General features: G+C 38.3%; 1 protein-coding gene across 11 annotated transcripts in view; it reads left to right on the plus strand.

The window, feature by feature from the left end:
* Positions 1-23,852, plus strand: part of RAI14 (retinoic acid induced 14) — a 183,569-nt gene extending 159,717 nt beyond the window's left edge. For 6 of the 11 annotated variants that reach the window (XM_007487483.3, XM_056824537.1, XM_007487485.3 and 3 more), the window contains 12 exons: positions 1,288-1,358; positions 4,065-4,171; positions 6,066-6,244; positions 6,420-6,448; positions 7,784-7,870; positions 8,684-8,770; positions 11,126-11,183; positions 12,374-12,492; positions 14,144-15,661; positions 17,473-17,622; positions 20,765-20,830; positions 21,909-23,852. In XM_007487483.3, coding sequence (XP_007487545.2) covers positions 1,288-1,358; positions 4,065-4,171; positions 6,066-6,244; positions 6,420-6,448; positions 7,784-7,870; positions 8,684-8,770; positions 11,126-11,183; positions 12,374-12,492; positions 14,144-15,661; positions 17,473-17,622; positions 20,765-20,830; positions 21,909-21,986 — 2,549 coding nt within the window. In that variant the 3' untranslated portion in view covers positions 21,987-23,852. Of the gene's footprint in view, positions 1-1,287; positions 1,359-2,342; positions 2,732-4,064; positions 4,172-6,065; positions 6,245-6,419; positions 6,449-7,783; positions 7,871-8,683; positions 8,771-11,125; positions 11,184-12,373; positions 12,493-14,143; positions 15,662-17,472; positions 17,623-20,764; positions 20,831-21,908 lie in introns of those variants that run through there. The other 5 variants (XM_016431622.2, XM_056824538.1, XM_056824539.1 and 2 more) reach the window with 5 other exon arrangements.
* Positions 23,853-25,265: the final 1,413 nt, after the last annotated feature.

Below are 25,265 nucleotides of genomic sequence, written 5' to 3' on the forward strand. Positions count from 1 at the left end.
TTAATATTGATCAAGTGCCTACTATGGTCCAGGTACCATGCTAAGAGTTAAAGATACAAAAAGGGGTTTAAAAAAAGTCCTTGCCTTCAAGGAGGTTACAGTCTGTTAGGGGAGACAAAATAGATATAGATATACAATATCTAATACAATGCACTACAAAGCATGTATGTGATATCATATATACAAATATAATGCAAAACAAGCTACATGCGGAATAAGTAGGAAATAATTAATAGACAGAAGGCACTGGAATTAAAAGGGGTTGGGAAAGGCGACCTGTAGAATTCAGGGTTTTAGTTGGGACTGCAAGGAAGCCAGAAAATCAATCTGTAAGGAAACTACCATTTAGTTATATAACATTAAGTACAGGAAAGTTACTCCTGGGCAATTAGGAAGCACAGGCATTAGAGTGTCAGGCTTAGCATCAGAAGGACCTGGGTTCAAATCTGGTCTCAGACACTTCCTAGCTGTGTGATCCCAGGCAAGCCTCTCAATTCCAACAGCCTAGCCCCTACCATGCCTTAGAACACTTACTCATTATTGATTTCAAGACAGAGGATAAGGGTTGAAAAAAAGGAACATAAATAGAAGTTATCAATGGAAATGGCAAGAGACAGCTTTGAAGTCAGTGGCCTTAAGAGTCTTCCTAGCTGCTAAGAGAGAAGAATGCTAAGAATTACCTTTTATGATTGTCCACAAGATCTTGTCCCTTAGGCATCTGACTTGGTATAATGAAATAAGATTTAGGGATGGGGGTGAGTGAAAGAGAGGAAGCCTTGTAACTTGGTCTGGGGCAGTGATGGCAAACCTGTGGAACAGGTGCCAAAGATCACACACAGCACTCTGGGGCACTCAGCTACTTTGCCCCATCCCCCCAAGTTCATTACTAGAAAGGCAGGGAGACTCGGGTAGAACTGCTCCCCTCTCCTTCTCCATTATGCCTGATGACATTATTTCACATGCCCCACCCCTCTGCCCAGCAGCCATAGGGATTAAGGTGGGCAGCAAATAGGTGGCAGAGCTGGAAGGGAGCAGAGCTCTGGGGGTACTCCCCTCCCCCTCTCTACACTCAATGAGGACATTCCTCACATCACCCTCTCCTCCATGAAGCAGCCCAATGGGAGCTCTTCCTCCCTCCCCCGTGTGGGGTAAGGGGAGTGGGGCATACACAGCATGTGAGGGGGAGGGGCACAGCACTTGGTCTCTGGAGGTTGGGGTTGGGATGGGGCCTGGTTACATCTCTAAAAGGTTCACCATCACTGGTCTGGGGTTTTGATTTTTCCTCAGCTGCACATGGCTGCCTTCAAGCAGTTCAGATTCTCTGTGAACACAAAAGCCCGGTTAACCTCAAGGATTTGGTGAGTACCATTGACACTAGTTAGTCATCCCCAAAGGTGAAAATGGACATTAATTTGCAAAGCACGCTGGGATATCCCAATGGCTCCTTCCAAGGGCCAGTATAACTGATGTACCTTTAAGCAGAGCTCTTAGAGCTTTGGTAAATTACTGCCTTTATTCCTTTTCTGAAAAACAGAGATAATACAATCTTACTCTCTTCTAAACTTGTAGAAATACAAGGATTCATTTCCAAATATATAGCATATTCTTTTTTTTTCTTTTTTAAACCCTTACCTTCCATCTTAGAATCAATACTGTATTTTGATTCCAAGGCAGAAGAGTGGTAAGGGCTAGGCAATGGGGGTCAAGTGACTGACCCAGAGTCACATAGCTAGGATGTTTCTAGAGCCAGATTTGAACCCAGGACCCCCTCATCTCCAGGTCTGGCTCTCATTACATGGAGTCACCCAGCTGCCCTCATCTATAGAATACTCTTGAAAGAACCTTATATTAATTTCTTTCAGGATAAAACACTTTCCACATGACTTTTGTGTATTTATGGGTGGTTCATTACTTAAAGGAATATGATCGAGTCATGGATTTAGAGATGGTAGTGACCATAGAACTCAGCTAATATAACCTTTTCTGAGGCCCATAAATGTTAAGTAACTCGTCCTAAGTCACACAGATGTCAAGTAGGACAATGTAAATTCTAAAAGAAGGTCTCTGACAGGTCTGTTTTTAATTTTTTTTTTATGTAGTTTTGGGGCCAGCTAGGTGGCACAGTGGATAGAGAGGTAGTCCTGGAGATGGGAGGTCCTGGGTTCAAATATGACCTTAGACACTCACTAACAGTGTGACCCTGGATGAGTCACTCAACCCCCGTTGCCTAGCCCTTACACTCTTCTGCCTTGGAACCAACGGATTGATTCTGTAGGAATGGGATTATAGAGAGTTGAATTTTGATAAGAGCAAGTTTGAGAGGTTTGGAAATTATCTCCTAAGGACTGGGCTCAAGCCAGGAGTGCTGGTGAGAATTCTGGAATGCAGAGAACTGAGGAGGAAGAAGTTTGAGAGAGAAACTGACACTTCCTGCTCCTGAGCTGGAAGAGGAAGGTGCAGCTTTCCTGGGCTACCTGACCTTAACCTGTTTGTGGAAGTTTGGAGGTTCCTTTTCAACTGGAGAGCATCTTAAGGAAGATTTAGTCATACCTGCTGTGTTTACCAACTTGTCTGAAGTTTTATCTGAAGATCCTGCCTGTTGGGCTCTGGGTTTTTACTTCAGAGTCAGGCCCAGCTTTGGGTGGACTCAGCCATCTTGAGGTCACTCTTAGTAGATTTTGGAGACAACTTCTTAGAGAAACAGCTTAACTAAAGACGGGATTATAGCCAGGTAGTTTAGTGAGCTTTGGGGGAAAACGTAGCTAGAAACAGGGAACAGGTAGCGTAGCCGGAAGAACAGAAGTGTCCGTTGTGAGATGGACTTAGATTGGTTGGGTGAAGTGTAAGAAATTAGAGTCGGTATCCTTTTGTTTAATCCTCACAGTCTACCTCGATTTCTAATAAATATAGATAACATAGTCTCCAAGGCTTTTATGCGCACTGGTTAAGTGGAGGGAAGTGAACTTTGTTTGTAACATTTAAATTAGTTTCTAGTAATAAAAGTATTATATTTTATGAGGTTTGTTAAGATTATTAGAAATCAAGGATACAAAATAATAAACCACATTTGTGCCCATGGCTGATTAGCCAATTCAGAACCCCCCCCTCCCTTAACTTACTACATCATTGCAAAATGGAAGAGATCACGTGTGAGGCAGAGAGCCCATTAAATACTAATTGTGATCTCACCCAGGTGGAGCCTCAGGTGAGATTATAGGGAATTCTGGGAAATACCGAGGACTTCTGGGGATTGAAGTCTAGGGTTCAAATCTCCATTTTACAGCTTCCTTTCACCAAAAGGGAATTGTGATATTTATCAATAGCTAAATAAGTATCCAAACCAGTTCCCTACTGTGGATAACACCATTGATCCACATTATTTCTTCGATTAGGGACATTATTTCTTCAATTCTAAGATAGAAGGTAAAGGTTTAAAAGAAAAAAAAAGACAAAGAATCAAAAGGAAAATTGAAGGGAGGCCTATTGATAGTGATTGATAGAAACTGCTTAGACAGGACCAAGTCATAACAGATGGAGACTAGCTTTGCTTCTAGCTGTTTACTTGGCAGAGGCTTCCATTCTTCTCTCATTTTGATACAGTTTCAGTAAGGGCTTGATGGTTGAAAGCACACATCTTAACATGTTGGGGAAACTTGAGAATATAAGAGGACACTATCTTTTCCTTCCTCAACACCTTTGGTTGGAAGAAGGAAGAAGACTTTTTTGCAGCCACTGGTAATGGTATAGACCTTAAGGTCTAACCATGTTCTAGACCACCTCTCTGGACAATTCCAAATGTCTCCTTTTCCAACTCCATCCTTTGGACTCATTTAAGATGATTCTTGCCTCCAAGGCTTAAGCAACTGGGAAAACTTGATCATCAAACCATGTAATAAGAATTATACTTCAAAAGTTCCCCATAGTTACCCGGTAACCGCTATATGATAGTAGACCAAATGTGAAGTCACCAGTGCAGGGCAAGAATTGGTCTAGAAGAAAAAGGGGCATTTTGTGATTCTGGAAACTGGTATATGAGTTACAATCTTGATCTGAATGTTTTCTAGGATGGGAATATACCTCTACTTCTTGCGATACAAAATGGCCATACTGAAGTTTGCCGCTATCTCTTAGACCATGGAGCAGATGTCAATTCCAGAGACAAAAGTGGAAGGTATCCCAAATTAATTTTGTTGATGATATGACTTTGGCGACATGAATTTTTTGTATGCTTTCAGAAAGCTACAACTATGTTTTGGATGGTTTGCTATAGTAGGATTTCCTTCCTTTCCTTCTTGGATCAAGGCCATGGTTAATTGAGGAAATGTTTCCCAGACTGTTAATGGTACTTGACAGTCCATGATGTGGCTCTTGAGAGCAAGAGTGAGCAAGTCATTTTGGATGGTATGAGCTATCAGAGAAATCTGTTTTCTTTTTCCTTAATGTTTTTAGAAAATTGCAAATAAATTTAAATGCCTTTGGCTGAGAAGAGGACAAAGTCTGAGCCATCATATTTAATGCCATTGATGTTAAGTAAAATAATTTGGGATATTATTCCTCAAGTTGTATTCTGGGGTTTCGTTTTTTAAAAAGTTGCAATGACAAATAAGGACGCATTGCAATTAAGTTTATTTTGTTGTCTATTGCCCACTATATATGAATTACTTCTATGTATAGCACCAGTGTGGAGATTGGTTGAAATCCACCCTGTGTGATCTTGACTTCTTATTGGTCAAAAATCAGTCAGAAAAAGCATTTAATAATTGATTATGTGGTGCATCATCTTGTTGGCTCACCTTGGCTAAGTCATTATCACTGTTCATTTCTATTGGTGTTTTAAAATTTTAAGATATTAAGTAACCCTCAATACATTTTGCATAATTGGGTAAAGTCCTGAAGTCTGAAAGAAGAGAAAAAATATTTTAAAACTAATATAAAATCCAAAAGTCAAGTTTGTGTGCCACCAAGTTCAAAAGTAAAATCAGAAAAAATATTTTTCTCTCTTCTTTGGAACATGAGCTGCCATGAACAGTGATCTGGCAAAGGGACAAAACTGTAACCCCAAACCCCAGGGAACTTTGAAATAGAACTCAGGTTTTGTTGGGAGTTTGGGGGCAAAATCTAATCAGTTGTTTAAAAGAGTCCCCCAAAATACCGGCTCATGGAAAATATTTAAATGATTGTGACCCACCTTACACAAAAGATATTGTTCCCAATTAGAAAGATGGCCTTATCATCATTGTATTACTGATAGAGGGGGAAAAAATCTTTTTCATCAATTATATAATGATATTACATTCAGGATAACATTGATCTGAAAATGTGTTTAAAAACTAGGCTTAGGTTACTTAGCTATCTGTAGTCTCTTTTTAATTTTTAGTATAAAAATGTTACATTTGAGTCAAGAAGTATGTCAAAAGGGGGCATTTTTTTGGATTGAGAGTCAGGCCTAGAGACAGGAAGTCCTGGATTCAAAAATAGTCTCAAACATGAACCAGCTGTATGACCTTGGGCAAGTCACTTAACCCCCATTGACTAGCTCTTACCAGTCTTTTGCCTTGGAATGAACACACAATATTGATTCTAAGAAGGAAAATAAAGATTTAAAATTAAAACAAAGAAGTACATCATTGTAAATAGCCCTGAACTTTGTTGCCATAACCTAGTATAATTATTTTAAGTATTTAAAATAAATTTGAATTTTATTTTTAAAATAAAGTACACACTTAATTTTATATGTATGTATTTCTTTTTATTGTGCCATCACCCTAAACTACCCTAAGGGGTAGGAGAATAGCTCAATCTGTCTCTACCACCCTTATTCTCCTTCCTTCCCTCCCTCCCTCCTTCTCTCTCTCTCTCTCTCTCTCTCTCTCTCTCCCTCCCCCCCCCTCCCCTCTCCCTCTTCTTTTCCTTTATCCCCTTCACACACACACACAGCCATAGTATGTTATTTTCCTTGCCCCTTGTCTCCTCTTCTTTTTTAAGGGGGAAAAAAATTTCTCCAGAGAACATGTTTTTCTATATTTTCTTAGAATTAAACTGGTGTCTTCTCTTTTTTCCTCCAGAACTGCTCTTATGCTGTCTTGTGAAACTGGCAACTCTAATATGGCGGAAGCCTTAATTAAAAAGGGTGCAGACATAAACCTCGTGGATTCTCTTGGACACAATGCCTTACATTATTCCAAACTCTCAGAAAATACAGGAATTCAAAGCCTTCTATTATCAAAAATATCTCAGGACCCTGGTATGTGAAAGAAAATAGCCAATGTTGTTTTAAAATTTCCCCAAAGGATAAAATAATTTCAATGTTAGACTTTTTCTGCTTAAAGTATCTTAATGAAATCCTAGTCTACCATTTTTAAAAAGTAGATTTGCTTCTTTAAGATTTATAAAGTTCATTTCCCCCCCTTTCTCTACAGATGTAAAGACTCCAACAAAACCAAAGCAGGTATTTATTGGTGGGAATGGGGGGGGGGGGGTTGTTTTTTTTCCCATTGAAAAAATGTTTGACTTAAACAATTTTGTCTTCTGTTGCTATAATAATATAGAATAAATGAAAAAGTTTGATAGAATTTAATGTCATTCTTTAGAAGTCTTAATCTATTGTTTTACAGTAGTGAGATGTATATTTCATAGAAACAAATTTAGAGCTATAAGCAACTTCTGAGACCACTTAGCCAAATCACTCATTTTACAAATGAAGAAACCAAGGCCCAGAGGTGGGGTGACTTACCCAATGTCATATAGTAGAAGTAACAGTCAAGATTGAGGAGAATATTATTTTAAACTTGAAAACTTATTCTTATAGAAATTTAGGAAAATCCAACCCTGGAAAGACTTAGCCCTAAATAATACTCTCCTTAAATCATGGTCATGGAATAAAATCAGTACTCTGTAAACCTATAATATTATATTTACTACAGACCTGCACAGCTTAGGAAGATTTAAGGTGACTTAATTTAAAAGAGAAAGGGGAAAAAAAGAACTTTAGCTTTTATTGCCATTTTTTAAAATCTTGCTTTTTGATGTATTTTAAGTAAACACTTTGTAAATTATGGATTTGTATGTAATAGTACTGGTTTAAGATCCCTTTTCTTGTCTGTTTCATCTGCCTATTTGGGTTTGTGCTAGAAAATTTTTAACTATTTATTTACCTTTATTGATAAGGAATCATGCCTTGGCTATTATTCATAGATAACTAGTTTCTCATTGAGCAACTTTCCCCCTCCCCCAACTACAAAGCACATTATTAAATTCTAGGTACTATTTTTACAAAGGTAATTTGGGGGGGGGAATGATATCCCAATTTTCGACAAGGAATTTTTTATTGGTTGCAGTGCCTCAAAGTTGAAAGGTGTTGTTTTTAAACCTATTGGAAAAAGAATCAGGTATTCCAAAGAGAGGAGAAAAGAATCATTATAAGCATTGCATTTTATTTTCTATCTATAGTGCTCTTTCCATGGTAGGCAGTTAATAAATATTCACCAAGTCCATGAATACAATAAATGATTCCTCCTTCTACCACCTTGTTTTATTTTTTGTTTTGCTTTTTTTTTTTCATATTGAAGCATGGAATGCCAAAAGGAAACTTAGCATGCATAGAATACTATTTACTGAGGGGTCATAGGTTTCAGCTCCAGGTATCTACATAAATCTATAGACAGAGAAAGAATAAAATGCATGTGCTACTGAGATTTTGGTTTGTTTGTTTTGAAAAACTACTTGCTCAGACTTTACTAACCAGACTAACCCCCCTCCCTTCTCTGGCCTGTGAAACTTTCAGCATGATCAAGTCTCTAAAATAAACTCAGAGAGAAGTGGAACTCCCAAAAAACGCAGGGCTCCACCACCTCCTATCAGTCCTTCCCAGGTAAAATAAAATAAAATAAAAAGGAATGATATAAGAAGTCAACCTTTTTTTTTAACTTTAGCACTAAAAAGAGGTCATAGAAATTAAATTGAATGATACATTTGAACTTTAGCATTATCTATTTCTTAACATTACCTTGCGTAGTACAGCAAAAGGATCCCATTACCAGTCCTGAAAACAGGTTTGTTTTGTTTGATTACAAAACTGGGAGAAATGTACTAGGATCTAAGGAAGCCAAAAGAGGATAGAGCTAAAAAGTTAGGGCTGAAACTTTTTTTGAAGGTGATTGATTTTCAGTTTGTGGTCAATTCTTTATTATCTACACAAATAGAGTTGGAACAGTGGTATGGATCAGCAAACAATTACGTTTGATTTGGCCACTCAAAAATGTGTCATCCTAATTGGGTTGGAACTAAGGAAATATTAAAATTGAATTGGTGAACGGAGCAGGAGTGGGTGGGAAGAGCTGAGGTTATATTTTTTGGCGGATATTCCACAAAGGAAGAAATCTCCTCAGAGATATAATAGAGAGGCATGTATCCTCCAAGGAGTGTCTTTAATACCATTTTAGTTTACTTATCCATATTTTCTCCAGCTCCAGTAAATCTTCTCCAAGTTGTTTGAGTTTTAAGATTGAACTAAGTTGAGAATAGATAAATTCTTCCCTTTCAAACCTGAATTGACTGCTACTTCCCAGGAATGTTAGGTCTGTTAGCAAGAGATAATGAAGTTGCCACCTTGGTACTGACATAAATGAAAAATGGAATTTGAGGTAATATCCTCTATTAGTGATTTTATTTTTTAATTTTTCAGTTGAGTGACCTGTCTACACCACGTTCAGTAACTTCAACTCCACTGTCAGGAAAGGAACCTGTCTTTTTCCCTGAGCAACCTTTCAAGGTATTGTGGGTGTTGGTGTATGGGGGAGTGGGGAAAGAGAAAACACAGAATAAGCCTCTCTGGTCAGGGGGCACTTAGCTTGGGGGAAAGAACAGAAAACACTCATCCAGAATATTTCAATTAAAAATGTGTTTGCTTAACCACCACAACTTGGGAGGGACAATAAAATCTTTAATGATTAAAATGAGACTGAACAACACCCACTTCCCCTTATCTCAGTCCTATTCCGGTGAGGGGTTTCCTTTTTCATCAATCTTGGGTGAGGAAGATGCCATTAATGGCAGTGCCTAGTAGCTAACCTTACTTTTCCCATAGATAGTAAAATCAAATGCCTAAGGAGTTCTAGACCCTTGAGTCAGAGAGAAGTTCTGCTACTGTAATTTAATATCCTTGTCTCTTATAATGTGGCAATAGCTCAAAAGAAATCATTCATTCCAAAGAGGAATTCTGCCAACAGCTGAATGATTTGGAAAAAAGAAAGTCAAAAGAGTTCACTTTCTTGAGGGGGAAAAGTCTTGTTGTTTTTACAATAAGTATTCTCCTCATTCTCTTCTTCTTCCTCTGGGGGGGAAAAAAATCAGACCATTTAAGCTTTTCCCTGTGAAAAAATGTATTTGAGTCATTTTCTGCTACTTATCCAAATGAAGTATTTAATTTGTAGCAGGTCACTGTCCTTGAAATGAGAGTTTGGTCTTGAAGGTGCTAGAATGTTTTTGCAGTGTAGATTGAGATTTACAGAAAGATTTGTCAATTGAGACTCACAGATAAAGGTTTTCAAGGACCAAGGGTTAGAGGAAATCACTCAGGGCTCCCATATCAGGACATTGAGCTATTTTTAAAAATTAAAACTTTTAAGATGAGATAATCTGACTATCCATAATTATATCTAGTTTTCTTAATGTATACTCTTTGTGTCAACTAAAGATTAATTAAAAATTATTAGCACCAGACAACTTACTCAGAGAGTACAGGGGCTAGGAGGAGACAACAATGAAAGGAGAACTTAATTTGGAGTTGAATTTGAAATCCCAGCTCTGCCCTTTATTGCCCATGAGACTTTGGGCAATTCCCCAATTTTTCTGGATCTCATTTTCCTTATTTGTAAATTAAGAGAGTTAGACTGGATGATTTCTAAGGTTGTTCCAAGCTTTCAATCTCTGAGAGCCACAATATGAAAATGCTAAAGAATATAATATTCTTCAACTTTTCTTTTATTAACTTAGCCTATCAGTTAATCGATAAGAGAATTTGCTCTTGAATCAGGAAGACCTAAGTACTGTTATACTAGCTGTGTGACACTGAGCCAGTCCCTTAATTACTCATTAACTGTCAATTATAGATGAGTTGTGGTTCTTCAAAATTAGGAGTTCCCTAGCTAATTGAATCAGAGAAGTCTAAGATTCCCAATTCCTCTCCCCCATGGGAAAAAAAAATGGCAATTAGTAGGTAAGACTCTTTCTTGAGATAAACTTGTCATTTCTGATCTTAGGGGCAGAACTCATTCAAAAATCTTTTAAATAGCCCAGGCATGGTGGGCCAGACAGGCATTCCCAGCTGCTGGAACAGCTGAGGTTGGTAGATCTCATGTGTTAGGGAGTTCTGAGTTGATGGAGTGAGCTAAACTGAACGATGAGCCATTTTTAGGTAGCAAGCATCTAGGAGTGGAGGACCACTACCAGGTTGCCTCAGAAAGAATGACTATGCCCCGGTTAGAGCTCCCATGCCAGTCAGGGTAGGCATAGCCCCATGAGTGCCCCTTGCACCTGTGGCTTGGACCAAGATAGGACAACCCAGTCTTTAAAATTAAGAAAGGGATTGGAGGCAACTAGGAGGATCAGTGGTTAGAGAGCCAGGCCTAGAGATGGGAGGTCCTAGATTCAAATCTGCCCTCAGATACTTCCTAGCTGTGTGACCCTGGGCAAGTCACTTAACAGTATTGATTCTAAGACAGAAGGGAAGGGTTTTTTTTTAATGGGGAAGGGGATTAAAGACACTATTAGATGCAATAAATAGGTGCTTAAAATCTACTGTAATTTAATTAATAAAAATATTGTTAAATATGTTCACTTAATGAATTTTTATAAGAGCATATATATATATATATATATATATATTTAAGAATATTTCTTCTCTACCTATCTAAATTGGGAATTTTCCAAGATTGTTCCATTTTGAAATAATCCTGTTGAAATCTGCTTTAAAAAAACATTCTCCTATTTGTTATTCTATAATTCTACCTAACTTCACTCAAACATGATTTAAAGGAATTATGGGTTTCATATGTTTGTTTATTTTTTTTTTTACATGAAGAAAGTGTTGCTCTGATGCCTAATCAAAAGTCACTCTTTGTTTCAGCAGGAAGAGGTCAGCTCGCTACGGGATAACAAAGACAGACTAAGTGATAGTACAGCAGGTAGGTGAGGTTTAAAGGGCAGAGGAAGTGGTTACCTTTGTCAGGAGGCTAACTCTTATACCATTTCAGTTCTGGTATGGTGCTTCACACATAATAAGGACTTAATAAGTACTAATTAGATTTGAATTGCCGTCTTCCTTTAAAGAGCCCAGAGAAGAAACTTTTAAGTGAGCCAAATTGCCGTGTGTGTCCTGAATTAATTAGTCTGCGGACCTTAAAATTATAGTAATGTTAAGCTTTCCATTTCCTAATAAAAAATGACATTATATAACTGACTTAAGTTTTATATTTAAGCACCAGGTTCAAAGTACAGTAGTATATCTGAGACAAAACTCATCTCGTTTAAAATTGTAATGAGCATCCTTAGACTCTTTCCTAGTGCCTTGACCTTGTCAGTAGAAGACAGAAACTCAGTGTGGGTACATACCTTCTGCCAAAGTCAGAACTTGTCAGATGTCAAAATGGCTAATAGAGACAGTCCTTTATATACAAAAGCAACATTTTCCTGTGAAGACTTTTTATCTTGCATCCTCGAATATTTAAATTAGAATGGTAAGATGTGAGCTTATGCCCTTGGTAAAGATGAAGTCAGAACATTAATTGAGTGCCTACTGTGTGCTCCAAGCCCTACTAAGTGCCAAAGTGCTTGGATTTTACATGAACGTTGCCTTTTTATCCTGCAGGGAATAGAGAAACATTAATAGTTTTTGAGCAAGGAAACCTGTAGTTCATTTAGCCTTCTAAGAATATTGAAGCCCGTGAAAGATGAATGAAAAAGGAGATGATACAGTGATGTAATGAAACTGAGGCAGCAGTGAATTTCTGGCTTTGCTACTTACTCGCTACATGACCAAGGACCTTTCTGAGTTTCACTTTCCTCCTCTCTCTAGTGAAGGGTTTAGATGACCTAAGATCTCTTCAGTCTTTGATTCAATCATCAAACTATTTGTAACAGTCTAGAAGGGTGGCAATAGGGACCTGAGCCAGGAGAAGAGCAGAAGTGAGATATGCAAAGGAAATTGAAAGAAAAAACAAAGAGATAGCAGGAGTTGGGTCTGGGGAATTCATGTTGTGCCATTATAAGTTATAGGAAAATCAGGAGAGAAAGTCATTTTGGAGATCGGATTAGGAGTTCGGTTTTAGACCTACTGAATTTGAGATGAATGAAAATGAACTCTTATTTTTTTAAGGTGCTGATAGTTTATTGGATGTGAGTTCTGAAGCTGACCAGCAAGATCTTCTCATGCTCTTGCAGGCAAAAGTTGCTTCTCTTACCTTGCATAATAAAGAGTTACAAGACAAATTAAGGGTAAGTAGGCTGGGATTTTTCTGTATGTGATGTGATGTGATTATTTCATTGTTTTTAGGGACCTTATAGAGGATATTCAAAATGAGTTTGTTTTATATTTTAGTATCTTGTAGTTTGATACCAGATTTAAGACCTTCTCTTCACTTTTTAAAAAAAATTTTTAGCTTTGCAGTCTTTCATCTGGAAATTGGAAATGTGGAAAAACACAAGTCTTTCATCTGGAAATTCATTTGGTAATTCAAAAGATGTAGCTAGAAACTATGTATGGAATAGATGCAAGATGGGCAGTAAGGTGGAGTCAGGAAGACCTGAGTTCAAATCCAACCTCAGGTATCAGTTATTAACTAGCTTTATGACCCTGGCCAAGTCACTCAGTTACCTCTTTTGTGAAAGGAGTGTAAGGGTTAAAAATTTACCTAACACTAAGTAAGTGATACTTCAAGTTCCTGATTGATTAACTTAAAATAGACAAAGGGAAAAAAAATTGCCCTTTCACAGGAGAACATAAGCGCCTACCAGTTGTTGTCAAGACCAAATGGGATAATAATTGTAAGACCCTTAGAACAGTTCCTGACATGTAGTAAGTACTATTTAAATGTTATCTATTACTATTAAGTGGCATACTTTCTCACATGCAGAATGGAGGGGGAAAAAATCCTCCCTTATTTTTCCCAGAAGGCCATGACATTCATTGAAAAGGTCTTATATTTTCAGCAAATCAGAGGGAAAAATGGGAAGATTTATTCTTAATACTGTATCGTTTGATTTCTAATATTGCTCTGTAACATTGCATTTTATGTTCAAGCTTTCTCCTCATTCCTTTATCCTGACAATCAAAGGAATGTCCTTGCATTCCTTGCCCCAAATGGGGCAATTTAGATATCTCAATAAAACTGGGATCAATAATATTGAGAATGTAAGTTTCATCCTTTCTTGTGAACAGAACTCATTTCAACCACACGTGTCCGAGGGCGCCATGATTGTGTCCTTGATTTCTTACATTAGGTTGAGTGATGGAAGTCAAATTTAATCAGACCTAACTTGATTTCTCCATCTACTTAAGCAAGGATATTGGAATCCTTTGATGGGGCATGTAACTTCCCTCCTACCATCATGAAGGGACTGGAAAATATTAGCCTATCTCCTCATTAAATATCTACCAATTAGAGATGCCTTGACATGTCTAGAGGAGGACTGAATAATGAACTTTCAAAATTGTATTTTGGACTCTGGATGAATTGTCTCTGATTACCAACTGAGATCATGAACTGTTCATTTATTGGTTCTTGTTAGTCTAATTAATAAATTGGTTTTTCTTAGCTAAAACCTACTCTCTTGGAGTTTTTACTTATTACACAGCTTCTGAGAAAACTGGTAATTTGTGTTATTTTCAAGCCATTCCAGGGACCTCATCTTAGTAGTGGTGAAGTACTATTCTGTGTAAGAAAAGAATATCCAGTGTTATTTTCTCCCATGTCCTGAATGACATTTTTCCCTAAAAGACTCATAACCCAGGAAATGGACTTTGAAAGGTAACTGTGTTCACTCAAATCTCAACACTCAAATTGGTGTTGAGATCCTTCCTTCTCACTTCAGTTACTTGGTCAACTCTTTACCATGGTTTAATTCTTCTTCTTTTTTTTTTTTACAGGCCAGAACACCCAAGGAAGTGGAGGCAGACTTGAGCACTGACTCTTACCACTCTACCCAGACTGACTTGACCCCATTAGTGGATAAACCAAATGAAACTTCTGCCTTTGTTTTAACCCACACTTTGAGTAAAGCCTCTAGCAGCAGTGACATAAAAATTCAACAACTGCAGGAAGTTTTACAGGATGTGCAGATGAAACTGGATATCTCGGAAGCTGAAAGAAGAGAATTGCAAGCCCAGCTCCAATTCCGAGTTCCAGAATCAGTTTGTTTAAACAGCTCTGAGATTTCAGAGAATGGCTCCGACCTGAGCCAAAAGCTTAAGGAAACCCAGAGCAAATATGAAGAAGCTATGAAAGAGGTCTTGAATGTGCAGAAGCAAATGAAATTGGGCCTCGTTGCTCCAGAAAGCAAAGATAACAGTTACTCAGATCTTCATGAGCTGAGGTCCACAGATGAAGCAATTGAAGCGCTGAAGCAAGATCTACAGAATGCATTAGAAGAAAGTGAAAGAAATAAAGAGAAAGTGAGAGAGTTAGAGGGGAAACTTGAAGAAAAGGAGAAAACTGTGGTCATCCAGCCACCTGTGGAAGAGTATGAGAAAATAAGAAATTCATATTGCTCTGTGATTGAGAATATGAACCAAGAGAAAGCCTTTTTAATTGAGAAATACAAGGACGCTCAAGAAGAAATCAAGAAATTACAAGACACGCTGAAAAGTCAGGCTCCTCAAGAGTCCAGCGATGAAACCGGAGACATGAAAGAAGCCATGAACAGAATGATTGATGAACTCAATAAGCAGGTGACTGAGCTCTCCCAGCTCTACAAGGAAGCCCAGGCTGAGCTCGAGGACTACAGGAAGAGGAAGTCACTGGAGGATGTCACTTCTGAATATATCCATAAAGATGAGCACGAGAAGCTCATTCAGGTGACAAATGTGTCCAGGATGAAAGCTGAAGATGAGTTATCTGAAATGAAGTCCCAGTATTCAAAGGTATTGAATGAAGTAACGCAGCTCAAGCAACTAGTTGATGCTCAGAAGCAAAATTCTGTGTCCATCACTGAACATTTGCAAGTGATAACCACGCTCCGGAATGCTGCAAAAGAAATGGAAGAAAAAATAAGCAGTCTTAAAAAGCAGCTGGCAGGCAAAGAAACGGAAGTGGCAAATCTTGAGAAACATCTTGTGGAAGAAAAAGCAGCAATGAATGATGCCATGGTACCTAGAGCTTCCTATGAAAAGCTCCAGGCATCTTTGGAAGGTGAAGTGAGTGCGTTGACATCTAAATTGAAGGATTCTGTGAAAGAGAGAGAGAAGGCATCCTTAGAGGTGACTCAGGTGAGAAATGAGGTCTCACAGATAAAAAGAGAAAAGGACAGTATTCAAAATCTCCTGAAAGCTAAGGAACAAGAGGTAAATGAGCTTCATCAAAAGTGCCAACAAACCCAAGAAGAACTGACAGAAATGAGGAGATATTCTGAGAACTCTTCAAAATTGGAAGAGGACAAAGACAAGAAGGTTAGTGGAACACTTTTTCTGTAATGCGGGGGAGGGGGGGGTGCTGTTTTGTTCATTCACTCTCATCCCCAGGCTCCTCAGCTTCTACCATAATGATATCCCAGTGCATAAAATAGCATTCTTTGCTACTAACCTTCCATGATTTTTTATCTTCCCTGAACATGTGGATTCATCTCTCCAGGGCAGCCTAAAGAACCATAAATAGGATATACATTCATTCACTCATTTAAAAAGCAGGTAGTGTTTAAAATAAAAGAACATAAAGCATTTTCAGTTGTTCTGTGTTCTGAATTCACGTATCTATAAATATCATCATGCAAAAACCTAGCCAATGTCTTCTATCAAAGGTAAATCTAGAGGCAGTGGACTGAAAGCCAGGTGTAGAGATGAGAGATTTTGGGTTCAAATTTGGCTGACACTTCCTAGCCATGTGACCCTGGTCAAATCAATTAACTCCAATTGCCTATAAACCTTAGAATTTCTTCTGCCTTGGAATGGATATTCAGTCTTAATTCTAAGACAGTAAGAGTTTGGTGTCTTGTTTTGTTTTATTTTTAAGATAAATTTCCCAACTTCAAACCTTGTTCATTCCTTCCCATATGGAAGCCTAAATAATGCCCAGCTACAATCCCATTTTCTAAAGAAAAGATTCTCAGAAATGTGGTCTGGGAACCCCTAGATGTCCCTGAAACTCTTGTAGGGTATCTATTAAGTCAAAAGTATTTTCATAATCCTAGTAAGATTTTAATTCCTAATATGGTAAATATCAATAGATATAGTCCCCATAAACAAGCTCTTTGGAAAAGCCTCACTAATGTTTAAAAGATTAAAGCAGGCCAAGACCAAAAAGTGTAAGAGCCACTGCTCTAGGCTAATTGATTTCTACCAAAGCCAATATAAATACTCCCTGGTCCTCCTTTTCAAAGGAGTGTTGGAGAGGGAAAAGGAAAAATGTTTACGCTGAGGGTCCAGAGTTTTCATTGGGAGACAAGAGGAAGAACAAAGATAGCAGCTCTTCCTGGTCAGTTGTTGGTTGTCTGAATGTATTTCAGCAATCCTAACAATTAACCACTCTACCAAATGCTTCCATTGTCGTTGGCAGAAGCATTGTGGGTTGTTTTTGATGTCATAGACTAGTTAATGCTCTCTGAAATACATACCATAAGTGATCTAAGAATTACAGAAACCTAAAGAGGACTTCTTGTTTTAGAGTAAGTCAGAATTTCTGAGATTTACCCCTATCTGGAATCTGGGTGGCTTTGGGTACACGTTGGTTTTCTTTCTTGACATTGGGTATATTAGTGTTTATTTTGGATGTTGCTGACAATTTCAAGAGTGTTTATTTTTTTTAAAACCTTTACCTTTCATCTTAGAATCAATACTGTGTATTGTATTGGTTCCAAGGCAGAAGAGCAGTAAGGATTAGATAATGGGGGTTAAGTGACTTGTCCAGGGTCACATAGCTAGGAAGTGTCTGAATCCAGTTTTGAACCCAGGATCTCCCATATCTAAGTCTGGTTTTCAATCCACCGAGCCTTTTCGATGTCCCCATGTTTATTTTTAAAAGCTAAAATTAGGAAGCCACCCCAGAACGTTTGTTACCTATCTGCGTCAGTACGGAAAAAAAAAATAATTCAAATGCTTTAAATTGGACATAAGCATGTTTTGCTTTTTTAAAAAATAATGTTTCACTTGTCTTGTATAATCATCTTGAGAAGAAATTAGTAGAAGCTGTTAGAATAGGGGCACGACTCTGATATTTGGTTCTGCAAGCATATTTTTGCATCCTCATGTAGCTCTCATTTCACTAGATCAATGAGATGTCCAAGGAAGTCACTAAACTAAAAGAAGCTTTGAACAGCCTTTCTCAGCTTTCCTACACTACCAGTGCATCCAAGAGGCAAAGTCAGCAGCTTGAGGCCTTGCAGCAGCAAGTGAAGCAACTACAGAATCAACTGACGGTGAGTTTGGGCTTATTCCCTTTGACGTGTTGAATGAAGCAGCACAGACCAGCTCAGGTGAAGGGAGCCTAAAAAAGGGACCCACTAAGGAGAGGAGCCACGACTGCCCTGGTTCACTTGTTGATAACAGTGACAGGATGGAAGCAATCACTGAAATGCAGGGATGTGGGATGGGCAGTGGGGAAGGGGAAGGAGAAATATCTTTTCCCTCTAGCTAGAGGATAGAGCCCTAGGCCTGGAGGCAGGAAGATCTGAATTCAAATCCAGCCTCAGCCATTTATTAGCTGTGTGATCTTAGCAAGTCACTTACCCCACTCTTTGCCTCAGTTTTCCTAACTATAAAATAAGGATAACGACATCTCCTGCTTTGCAGGTCATTGTGAGAATCAAATGGCAAAATATTTGTAAAGAATATTTATATGCCTGATCCATAAGTAGACAATGCTAATTCCCACTCTCTGCTCACTTGATCTGGCTTTCTGGGTTACTATTTAAGATTGCACCTCAGGTTTTTTAAAATATCTATTTTGTTAAAAAAAAATCCCTAGCAATTTTATAGGGGTAGAGGCTGTACCTTGTGATTTTATTACTGTGAGGAAATTCCCTTTACCAACGCAGGTTGTCTTGGGATTTTATAAGAGAATGTTCTTATTAGGGGCTAGAATCAATTATGTACCTATTTCTTCTTATTCCTGGTTGCTCAATCCACTGGATCTGACCTGTGTCACACTTTCTCTCTTTCCCCTTACACACACACACAGATAGAAACACACAAACACACACACACATACAGACAGACAGACACACACAGAAATAGAAACACACAGACTCATACAGACAGACACACAAAGACAGACACACTCACACTGACACACAGAAATAGAAACACACACACAAAGACAAACATGCTCACACAGACACATACAGTCAGACACACAAAGACAGACACACAGAAATAGAAACACACAGACACATACAGTCAGACACCCAAAGACAGACACACAGAAATAGAAACACACAGACACATACAGTCGGACACACAAAGACAGACACACAGAAATAGAAACACACAGACACAGAGACACACAGAAATAGAAACAGACAGACACACAAAGACAGACACACAGAAATAGAAACACACAGACACATACAGACAGACACGCAAAGACAGACACAGAGACACACAGAAATAGAAACAGACAGACACACAAAGACAGACACACAGAAATAGAAACACACAGACACATACAGACAGACACGCAAAGACAGACACGCTCACACAGACACATACAGCCAGACACACAAAGACAGACACACAGAAATAGAAACACACAGACACATACAGACAGACACACAAAGACAGACACACAGAAATAGAAACACACAGACACATACAGACAGACACACAAAGACAGACACACAGAAATAGAAACACACAGACACATACAGACAGACACACAAAGACAGACACACAGAAATAGAAACACACAGTAACATACAGACACGAAATAGAAACACACAGGCACATACAGACAGACACACAGAAATAGAAACACACAGACACATACAGACAGACACATACAGACAGATGCGCTCACACAACCACACCCACCCACAGAGTCACTCACACAGACCTACAGTCACATACACACCCAGTTCTTAGTTGACAAACAACCAAGTTTTAGTTATCATATATAACAAAGATGAGGGTTACTTTGTCTCGCAGTCAGCTCTGATTTCAGAGTATAGTGATATCTTCAGCCCAGAACTGGCACGGGTGGGTACTTAGTGCTCGAGAGGCTCAATACATTTATTCTTTTGATGTCTAGGTATTGTGGTCCAGTTTACTGGCAGAGCTGGGAAGGCCTGAGTTAATCCCCAGCACCCCTATACTCCCACCACACCAGTCCGGACTGTTTTGAGCAAAGAAGCTTTAGTTTGGACCTGGGACGGTTTGGGATAGCTTCGTCCCCAAAACTGGTGGATTGATCTGGAACCCAGCTGTGGTCTAGTTGCATACAAAAGAATATAGAGTGGTCCTTTAGCAAGTACCTCCCTGCTGTTAGCATCTATCTTCCTGAATTATTTTTAGCTGCCTTGGGGACTGTTTTCATTTGGGATGTGTTTGCATAAATGTTTATCAAATGCAGTGTCTCTTTGAACCCTCTAGTTCTGAAGGATTCGTTGCACCAGATGCAAAAGTCATTGTAGATACTCACCCTTCTCACTGCCTCACACAAAATACTAACCAGGCAGTAATAAGACTTGTGACTGTATTGCATATAATTAGGAAGAAAGGGGGTTTGCTTTTATTTAGTTCTACATGTCCCTTTCTCCTTTGAGTGTAGTTCTTAACAGCCTTGTAAATGAATGTGTTTATGTGTGCGTGTAATATGTTTATGTATGTATGTATTCATGTGTATATTTATATACCCACCATCTATACACTCACAACATACATACACCTCTTTGTTTTTGTTCAGTCATATGTGACTATATGACCCCTCCCCAACCCATCCTGCGGACATTGTGGGGTTTTCTTGGCAAAGCTACTGGAGTGATTTGCCATTTCCTTTTCCAGTATATCCTCATTTTACAGATGGGAAACTGAGGCAAATAGGGGTTAAGTGACTTGCCCAGGATCACCCAGCTAATAAATGTCTGAGACCAGATTTGAGCTTAGGTCTTCCTAACTCCAGAACCTCTGATGTTTCCTAGTTGGGTGACCCTAGGCAAGTCATCTAACCTGACTCTAAGAGTCAGGCAATTCATTAGGACTTACCTATTAAGTTGTAAATGGATTGTTACCTGCATTGTGAGAGTACCCACCCCTCCCAAGCCAAGAGAATCAGACCTTTTCTGAGCTTTTGCACAATCTGATATGTTAGGCTATTAAAATGGTATGAATTTCCTAAATTTTTGACCATCGCTCTGGAATTATAGGATGTGATGAGCCTGTAGTCTTTTAAAGACCTCTTTTTGCCAATGTTCCAAATGGCACATATCCAGAAACCTCAGACATTAGCCTGGCCCCTTCTCGTAGGCAGAGAGGAGCACCCTGGGCATCATTTTGACACAACTTTTTGTTAAGTTTTCTTAATGACTGGGAGCTCCTTTTCATACTAATCTTCTTAAATTCCAGGAGGCCAAGAAACAACATCAGGAGATCGTCTCCGTTTATAGAATGCATCTTCTGTATGCTGTTCAGGTACAGTCATAATCTGCAGAAATACTTCCCCTCCCTTTACCTAAAAAAAGCGTTTTTAAGTGATCCCCATAGCTAAGTCCTAAAAAAGACGCAGACAACAATAAATGACAAGAACAAATAGTACTGAAGTAGGAAGGCACAAATAATGACCTCTTAAGTTTAAAGTATTAAACTTTAAACTTAAAATATTAACTTTTTTGATTGCTTGAGGAAATATGCCCTTCCCTCTGACTCCTTTCCAGGAAGTGGAATTTCCAGGAAACAATTTAATCATTTACAATCCTTCCTATAGTCAGATGCTGCTGTTGATACTCCATCAATAGAGCATATAGTTTTTAAGTGTTTCCTCTGGTAGGAATGAATTTTTCCACTGAGCCTATCCTTGTGTCATCATTTTGACCAATGGCTTACTTAATTGCATATTTGCAGTAGGGTTAAAGTCAATCGGTATCTTCACTAAATCCACCAGGAATATGAATATGGAGGTCCCCCAAAAGAAGGATTTTGGAGGAAGGCAAGAAGAGTCAAGGAGACTGATTAGGAGACTATTGAAATATTCTCAGTAAGAGGTGATAAGGATCTGAACTACAATGATGGCTTCATGAATAGAGAGGAACTTGAGTGACTAAAAGATTCTTTTAGTCATGGGGAATTATTACTAAATATTATTAAATAATTGCTATTACTAAATTACAATAGTATTTGGGAAGTTTGGAAGACAAATGATCTCTGGGGGAAAGAGAATGTAATGATATATGAAAATAGCTTACAACCCCTTCATGCTTGCTTATTTCTATGACACTGACTTCTACGATTGCCCAAATTAATTAGATTTGAGAACATTGGCAAGAGGCCAATTGAATTCCCTGAGAGAAGAGTCACTTGCCCTCTGCTTTAGTTTCCAAATCTGTACAATAGAGCCCAGACTCTTTATTTACTGAAGTGGGTGGAAGAATTTCTGGGGAAAGTGCTTCATGATTGTTAAATGATTCACCAGAAGTAATGGGGGTGGTATGGTGTGTGTCTGTTCAAATATATTGTCTATTACATTAATTGTGTTTTTATCTGAATTTCCTAGGGTCAGATGGATGAAGATGTTCAAAAAGTACTGAAGCAAATTCTCACGATGTGTAAAAACCAATCCCAAAAGAAGTGAGATAGACTCTCTGGGACTCAGCAGCAACCCCTCAATTTGCCATATTTGCCTTAAAGCAGGAGTTAAGTTGACAGCCACTGCCATTTTTCTCATTTGTTGTATACACTGTGAGTTCATATAGCCCTCTCAACTTCTTCCTTACACAAGGACTCCTGAGGACTGTTCCCAGAAGAAGATCTTCCATTCCTCAGAATTGTCTGTTGACTTTAAGACCCAAAGTACCAGCCTTGTGATGAGCTGAGGCTGTTAAGTGCAGATCTTGGTGCTGGCAGATGCCACACCTGCTTTGGGTCTGGGGGGCGAAGAGGCTTCAGTGGGGTGATCATTGGATGGTAGTGACCCCCAAGCCTTGTTGTTCATCAATCCTAGTTGTTGCAAACCATGTGGTGAGTGCTGTTGGAACTCCATTTCCCATGGCTGCCCAATGTACCATATGTTCCATCCACCTCTATTTTTATTTAGAAGCACCCAAGATTTTTTGCTGACATTAACCTTTAACATGATTTAATTTTTAACCAAATTAATCCTGGCACTGGTTACAAGGTACACTCCATAGCTAATCATCATGTCCTGTGGATGAAGTGTATAACCAGTTCCCATTACATTCTTTTTCTTCCTCTACCTTTCAACTCTTAGGGCTATGCTATTTTCAGTCCAGCAATTGGATGAGTAGGATTAACTTAAACATTTTGGTTAAAACATAAATGAGTTGACTTTAAAGATTTTTTTAAAAACCTTTAAGTGACATATCGCCAACAACCTATGCAAGCTTGCCTACTACTGTTGTCCGTGAAGCTCAGGAAATCCAAGTACATGCTTTTCAACAAGGGATTACAGTAAACAGTACATTTACAACCAAAAGAAATGCCCATCGTTCCTGACCTCACTTTTGTAAAGATGTTTTTTCTCCATTATATTTTTATTGGCCATTACAGATTTTTGGTACCTAAGCCATTTACTACATAAAATTTGCGTTACACTATATTAACAAAATATTTTAGATAAACATACTTTAGACTTAAAATGTCTTTGGGTAAAAGTTTTCAGCTGTAGCAAAATGTACTCGAGGTACTCTGAGCTCATCACAAAGCCCCAGCAGAAACTAGCCATTCTGGCCATCTGTGTGTTCTTGGAGCTGTCGAGCATTCCTGATGAACATCAGCCCCACCTTTTTTGCTGAATGTCAGGACATCATAGCTGTGCTTACTTTTCCAAGTATTGGGAACCTGGCTGATGCCAGTCACTAAAAACGGGTAAGACTTTGATATTGTCTAGCCCATGGCAAAAATCTGTGGAAGAAAGATTTTCCTATTCCCATGCCATACCTAGGATCTGAAGCTTGTCTAATTCGCTTGAGGCTTCGCTTACGACTTGTTCTTACTAAAGTACACAAACAAACAAGAAATCTAAGGAGTTTTGCCCAGGAGCCTGTGTCTACTTTGACTGACTGAGTAGAAAGTGGCTCACGGCTCACTGAACTCAGTGCACTCTAGAGCAGATGCTCTCTAAACAATGGCAAAGCAAAATGGCTTTAAAACTTCCCGTCAGATAATAGGTCTTGGGGTTACTGAAGTTAACTGCAATTTGACAATTTTTTAGAAGCTCCAAGGAAATGTGAAGGGACCTTTTGGGGGTGGTCAGCACTTAAGAAAACAAAACAAAAATTCCAGCACACAAATGCTGCAGAATCTAAAACTTGAGACATTTTATAGGTTTCCTGACAAGTTTAGTATTTTACTTTGTTTCATCATACGTATTTATTTCAAGTATCCTGGTTAAATATTGAAAAGTTATACACTAGTCTAGCCTTTTTGTCTTTGTAATATACAGGAGTTTATGCAGAAAATAAACTTTGATTCCATTGTTTTTATCTGTCCATTTTTAAATTTCCTTCTTAACCACTTCTATAGTTTGGGGAGAAGAAATGGTATTTCGGAAATGTTTATGTTTCAGGGGGAAACTTGTATTTTGGCTATATCCATTAGGAGGAGTAATCAAATGAAAAACGTTGATTAGCCAGGCATAGTTTCTCCCATCTGTAGGCTTTGATCCTGGGGAAGATAAAGCCAGTGTTTCACCTGAGCTCTGAAGTTCTGAGATGTGGTGTGGCTCAAGTCAAGTCAGATGTCCGCAATGAATACAACAGAAATAGGAATCCTCCAGGAGAGGGGAGTTTGGAGGAAGGAGAAAGGAGTCCAAGAGACTAATTAGGAAGCTAATGAAATATTCCAAATGATGGGTGATCAAGTTCTTAACTACAGTGATGGCTTCATGATCAGAGAGGAAAAAGAGATGCAATGGGCAAGATCAGTCAAGGGATTGTGGACATGAATGAGTGAAAAATCAAGGATGACACCAAGTTTGTGAAATTGAGTAACTAAAAGATTCTTTCAGGACTAATCGGGAAGTTTAGAAGACAAATGACCTCTGGGAGAAAGATAATGTAATGATATATGCAAAATAGCTCACAACCCATCCAGGCATACTTTTCTATGACACTCATTCTGTCTCACAAACCCAAAACAAAAAAGAGTAGTGGGACTCTTAACTCATTTGTCACTGTCACAGAGTATGAAGTCCACCCACCCTAGGGAGAAGGTACCTCATAATACTGCTAACTTATATCAAACTCGTAGTCCACTGTCAACCCCAGATCTTTTTCAGAACTGTTGTTTATTCTTCCCTTACTTTATAATTTGTATTATATAATTATATAAAAATTTTATACTTATGACTTGTTCTTACTAAAGTATACAAATATATATAAGTATAAAGTTTTTCTTTTATCTCTTTATCTTATTAGATTCAACTTAGTGCTCTAACTGGTTAAGATCCTCTTGGATCCCAACTCTACCATTCCACAGAATTAACTACCCATCTAAGCTTTTATCTACAATTTTGATGAGCATATAATTTTTTTTATTTAATCTGAGTAATTGATTTTTAAAAATAAATTTGTTTTAATAAAAACAGTCCAAGGCCAAGCATGTCTACTTAAACTCATTTGACCTATTCTGGGTCAGTGAGTGATCTTTCCTCTTTACTCCATGTTGCTTAAGGAGAAAATGAGAAAACAAGAACAGAATTAGTAAACCTGTGCTTAGCTTTGCAAGCATTTTGACTGTATTTAATGATTGAAGAGAGTTTAGGGATAAATTCATTTTTCCTGTTTTACAGAAGAAAATGAAGCTCAAGGACTTGTCCAAAGGCAAGAAACAATTCAGTGGCTGAGCTAAATATAGATCTTAAGTTTCCCTTCTCTGTTTTATATAGTTTTCT

The sequence above is a fragment of the Monodelphis domestica genome, chromosome 3 (genome assembly GCF_027887165.1).
Source record: "Monodelphis domestica isolate mMonDom1 chromosome 3, mMonDom1.pri, whole genome shotgun sequence".
Taxonomy (NCBI): Eukaryota; Metazoa; Chordata; class Mammalia; order Didelphimorphia; family Didelphidae; genus Monodelphis; species Monodelphis domestica.